Raw genomic sequence first — 6150 nt, 5'->3', positions numbered from 1 at the left:
TCCATGATAAATTTGATAATAAATGTAACGGACTTGACTATTAAAGGATTTCGAATTGTTTTTGAAATTTTTGTAATCATTATTGCAAAGTAGACTAAAATACCTTTCTTTTACCTCATTCATCATTATGCTATCTGCCAGGACTGGCGAGTTATTTACATAAATGTGAAAATGTTTGGAGTGCGTACTTTATTTTGTCCAGTATTGTATATGTACCACTTTGATCAAAAAGTTCCCGGAATTACCACCAGGTGATACTCTGAGTCAGCTGATTTGAGTTCTGTTTTTTTGGTTAGATTGCCATATCTATCATTGACATTTCCACCAAATTTTATCGTCATAGCTTGACATTTGTAAAAGTTACGCCGTCTTGAGTACATCTACCTCTGCACGTGTTTTCGAGTTTTTACAGTTTTAAAAATGGAGTTGAATTTGCAACAACGAGTTTGTATTAAATTTTTTGACCAAGAACGAAACGAATACCATCCAACAGCCGTCGAATTCACCCGATATGGCGATTTTTTTCTGTTCGATCGAGTCAAAAAACCACTACTAAGAGGTAATGGAAAAATCGAAGACGGCTCTGATGGCTATACCGACAATAGAGTTCCAGAAATGTTTCGAGAGTTGGATCAAGCGCTGGCATAAGTGCGTTGCAGTCGATGGGGAATTTGAAGGAGACAATATCACTTTTGATGAATAAACTTGTATTTTAAATTTGCTGAATGAATTCCTGGGACTTTTTGATCAAGGAGTATGACGGAAGATGCGCAGATGTCAGAATGTGAACGATTAACACAAATTACTTACTATGGATACTTACCATTTACGCAATGAGTCACAATGAGTATATAACGTTTATTAATAATCGATCCTTCGCAATAAAATCGGCCTTCAAAAAGCCTTCGTATTTTGAAAGCAACATGGTGTGAATATTTGCCGAGCGGAGCATCTGCATGTACCGTCGATGATGTGCGATGTTGGTAAATTTTATGAAAGAATTTTACGCGCCGTAATTTATTTAAATATTAATAATTTATGTGTAAAATAATTTAATTAAAAATTTAATGAAAAAATGTATAAAGAATTTTAAAAAATACGTATACATTATGAATCTAATCACATATACACGCACATTATATTCTATTCCTTATTTTTATTCTGAAATTATTTTATTATTTTTTATTATTTATTACGCTTTATAAGACTATCAAATGTTCTTAAATATAAATATTTAAATAAATCTATTTCTCATTAATATTATAAAGATAATTTTCCAATTCAATCTATCAACTTCAAATTTGAAAAATCTCAAGTTGCGACTTATTTGTACTTTTACAATTATATTTATCCAATTATAATCTAATTTTAAATTAAACAATCTCAAAGTGCCAAAGCATTTGTATTTTTACAATTATGTTTATATTTACGCAGAAAATAAATTTTACAATTTGAAATGAATTGGATATTTATGATTCTAAGTGTTAATGATTACACTAGTCTGTGATTTATACAGTTTTAAATCACAGTCTGAACGAACTTTATTATTTCTTGTAGTTTTTTTACGTGAACACAAATCTATTTTCTAAATTTGGCTATTACGAAATGAACGAAATTTTGAAAAAAAGTTTACTCTCTCTCTCTCTCTCTCTCTCTCTCTCTCTCTCTCTCTGTCGATGCTTTTTATGACATCATAAAAACATTCAAAATTATCATTTTTACTCTTTGATGTCATTTTTTTGAAATTTGTAATATGATTGTCAAAGAACAATGTTTAAAAAAGGCTGTATTTTGTGCATTAATGAAAATATAGTGAATTTTGCAGATTTCTGTATGTATCTGTATGTATTTTATAATAATCAAGCACACATTTTTATGACAATTAATAAAATTGACAATTAAGAAATTGACAATAAAGAAATCTAATTTTTCCTTTTTTATTCTAGGTTTGCTGAAGATGACTCGAATGTGAACTGAAACGTTCTTGTATATATAATAATTATTAAATACATTAATTTGTTAATTGATTAATTTACGTATTATTTAATATATACTCTCGTCTCCCATAGTCAAATTTTCTTTTATCGTTTTTTATTTAGTTTTGAAAGAATTAAACTTGAGACAAAATTTAACTTTTTCTTATTTGAAATTGGCAATTTTTATTATAAATACAGTTATTATGTTTTTATAGATTTTGGTAGAAATAAATATCCGTAATTTTTAACGAGTCTACAAACTAAAAATATAATTCTTAATTATTTTTTTCTCTATAATTTTCATATCAAATATTTTTTACGGAACAACGGTACAGTTAAAATTTGTAATATGTATAAAATAAAATAAGATGTTGTGTCTAACAATACTTATAATAACATATTCTAGTGTTTCTGGGAGATGATTTGCACATGATTATTAAATATTTAGATATATGCATATATATATTTGAACATTGTACCACAATATGACACACATTATTATTATTAAACATGATACATTTGTCGATATCGCATAATTAATATCGTTCCCATTTCTTATCTAAAATCACAGATAAGCGGTTTTTCCAATACGTTATCTAAACAAGATTTAATCTACGATTTTGCGATTTTTAATCATAAATAATTCACAGTTTAACGCAGTTTCAAGGGACATTCAAAGGATGTCCCTTAAGGAGCTGTGTTATATAGGAAGTTTAATGTCATCTGCATAAATTATCTATTAGTAATAATTATTATAGTAATTATTCTATATCATAATTAAATCAAATCAAATTACTTCAATAGTTCAATTTTTATAGAAAATTACCATCAAAATGATACATTGATAGCAAATAAATAGGAACTTCATAAATAGTAAAAGAGAAACTTTTTTATTAAACTTTTTTATTAAAAATGTATAATGAAATATAATATTAATTGTTGAATATTTGTACACATAACAAAATTGTATTTTATGATTTATGCAAGACAATATTATCCATAAATAACTTTATTTTTATACAACTGCAAATATTAAAGAAAAAAAGATTTTTAAGTATAAAGATTATTTAAGCATTAGAAGTAGATATAATTTTTTTAAAATCGTGCAGAAAAATTAAATTTTATATTAATAATATATATCTACACATTTTTGATAAAAACAAAGCGGGAGTTTGAAAAAACTATTTCTACAGTAGAAGACTATATCCAGTTTTATGTGTGTGTGTGTGTGTGTGTGTGTGTGTGTGTGTGTGTGTGTGTGTGTGTGTGTGTGTGTGTGTGTGTGTGTGTAGGTATAACTGATATATTAATGTAACGTTTATTTAAATTGATTTATTGCTGTCGAGACGCTTCGTTCGTTGATCATTTGCGATTGTGTGTGTGTGTGTGTGTGTGTATGTGTGTGTGTGTGTGTGTGTGTGTGTGTGTGTGTGTGTGTGTGTGTGTGTGTGTAAAGATTGTTTATTGAAAAAATACGAGGTAATTTGATAGAAGAAATTTGCAAACAGACATGGAACTATTAGATTCGGCTTACTAAGATTTACTTATTAAGAAATAATCCTTATTAAAAGAAATTTCCCTCTTTTCAATGTTTTATATACATGCCTTCGCGATATGTTTTCGTAATATTATAGATGTTGTCAGGTGACTTGTAATTCACAAATGATTATCATCTTCAATAATGTGTCCAGCAATAATCATCATGTAAGTCTAATTTTTAATTTCTTATGCCTTATTTTAATCTTTTGACATAACATTTGTCGTTTAATAAACCTGGAAGCTTAATGATATTTGTTGGAACATTGCGCATTCGGCTATAAGATTGCACATTAATGATGTGTCAAACCGGGACTTTTTTATTCTTATACTCATGAGAATAAAAGTCCCGGTTTGACTTGAACCACCCACGTATATTATCAAGGAAACATATCATATTTTTCCGGACATAATTAAAAAGAGAGATATGTGACAGAGTATTCGATCACTTGCGTCACGTAAGTCGCGTTTCATATTAGATTCTGTGGCTTGTAAGTCTATGACACAAAAAAAAAAAAAAACACTTAAATAGTAAAACGTAAACAGTAAGGATCAAATCAACATGTTGGATTGAATACTACTTACATTATGGCTTTTACGGTTCTTACTGCGATTTACCGATTTGCTTACTGTTTATACGTTTCACTGCTTAAATTTTTTGGTGTGCCGTGGCTCTGAAGATAATTATCAATAACCATCAATTATCATTAATATGAGATTGATTATTGATATTTATTAGATTATCGATTGTTCCGATAGTTAAAAAACATTTGTTTATGTACATATTTATTAAAAATTAACGAAATTTTGAGAAAAAATTTGCTGCCGATGTTACGTCACAAAAATTCCCAAAATTTGATGCCATTTAATATAAAATTAAATGCTAGCTATATGTTATATTGATATATTATGTCATGATATAACGGCGAGTTACTGACCAAATGATTTCTTATAAGTAATCACTAGAATTCGCCACCTAAATAATAGAGGAGATATTAAGAAGGACCATTATGTCTACACTGGCCATAATGCCGTCTTTTCCTCAATACATGCAAATAAACATTATACATTATTACAAAGGAAAAGAATGTAAATTTGACTGTGCATAAGTTATAGAGAATGTCTATTTATTACGTTTTACGCCGTATAACAAGTAGAAACGTCATAGAATAGTACAGCATGACCATTTGTTACCGTCTATTATCGTTAATTATATTCAGGAACGAGATGTTTGTAATTACAATCGCTGATTTAGGATTGAAAGCTAGTCCGCTTAGGCAAATAAATTTTTGTACGCCGTTGACATAACGGCATAAGTAGAGTATATCGTAACTTTATTTATCGCAAATTGTATTAATAATTATTTTTCTTGCAAACATCATTGGAAGGTACAGTTACAGATGGAGGCGTTGTTTGTAATAGTTGCATCGTTGCGGTAGTTTCTTGGTCGGTTTATCTTGATTCTATCAATTATTGGTTCACCTTGTTCATTGCTTGCAATAGAGGGAACTTTTTACCGCAAGTTCCTCTAAAGTCGTCAGTATCGATACTCCATGTCATTAAACCTCCGAGACCTTTGTCTTTGACGTATTGAACTTTTACTTGAATAGATCTGTAAAAACATATAATTGTTTTAAAAAAAAATTGTAGGCGAAATGGATAATTAAAAATAAGTAACTATTATATATTTTTTACACCAATTGATTTAATTATTCTGTTCATGAAAGTATTAAGGTACGATTATAAAAAAATTAATAGTTCGTGAGATATTTAATATTTCACATCAATATATGTGCCAGAATAAACTACAATATTGTAGCAATATTGTTGCAAGTTCTGCACTATTGGGAGTGTTGGAATATAAACTATCTCATAAATTGTTGATTTTATGATATTTCAACATTAATACTTTTATATTCAGAATAATTAGAGGAATCATATTATATAAGAATAAAAGAATTATATAATTTCATTTAAAAAAGTGAAAGTTATCTTCATATCTTTTTAGCGCCTCCACTTAGAAAAAAACAACGTAACTAAAATACGACCCCTTCGAAATCGTTCCACTTTCATTTAAAACTTTTTTCGTGTCTTTTATATCTACTTTTCGAGATATTTCTAAGTGAATAGGATTCTATTAAGGACTCTATTAATAGAGTTAAGATGGAATACCTTGTATATAGTAGGGTAGAGCGGGGGCTATTTGAGCATAGGGGCAAGTTGATCAAATGCAAATATCTAAATAACTAAAATATATATAGATACGTCTATGCTTGCGTAATGTAGCACAAAGATTATTGTACCTTAATACAATAATCTGTGTCCGGCTATCAACAGCCAAATACGTACGCTTTTTCGTTTTTGTATATCAAAAGTAAAATTATTAGGTGAGTATTCTTTTTGGTCCACATGGTAATTAGAGCGATTGATAATAATCAAATGTGTTTTTTAGATATAAGTTATTATCGTATTTTTTAACTTTAATGTTTAAGTTGCTATTTTATTTACAGTTATAAAAAAGTTTTTCAGTTATAAAAAGGTATTTCAGTCAACACCGATATGGGGCTTGTTGGGCCAGTACCTCATAACTAACCTTATAAACTCAGCTGCTTAAATGAAATCTGTCTTTATCAATGCT

General features: G+C 28.4%; 1 protein-coding gene across 1 annotated transcript in view; it reads right to left on the bottom strand.

Annotated features, from left to right (window-relative positions):
- Nucleotides 1–4628: 4628 nt before the first annotated feature.
- LOC108726049 (acidic mammalian chitinase) overlaps nucleotides 4629–6150 on the bottom strand; it is a 4113-nt gene continuing 2591 nt past the window's right edge. Inside the window, exon 5 of the mRNA XM_018453416.1 lies at nucleotides 4629–5124. Coding sequence (XP_018308918.1) covers nucleotides 4983–5124 — 142 coding nt within the window. The 3' untranslated portion in view covers nucleotides 4629–4982. The remainder of the gene's footprint in view (nucleotides 5125–6150) is intronic.

This window comes from Mycetomoellerius zeteki, unplaced genomic scaffold (genome assembly GCF_001594055.1).
Source record: "Mycetomoellerius zeteki isolate Tzet28-1 unplaced genomic scaffold, Tzet1.0 scaffold381, whole genome shotgun sequence".
In the NCBI taxonomy this organism is placed as follows: domain Eukaryota; kingdom Metazoa; phylum Arthropoda; class Insecta; order Hymenoptera; family Formicidae; genus Mycetomoellerius; species Mycetomoellerius zeteki.
This window is presented reverse-complemented; position numbering and strand designations above follow the sequence as displayed.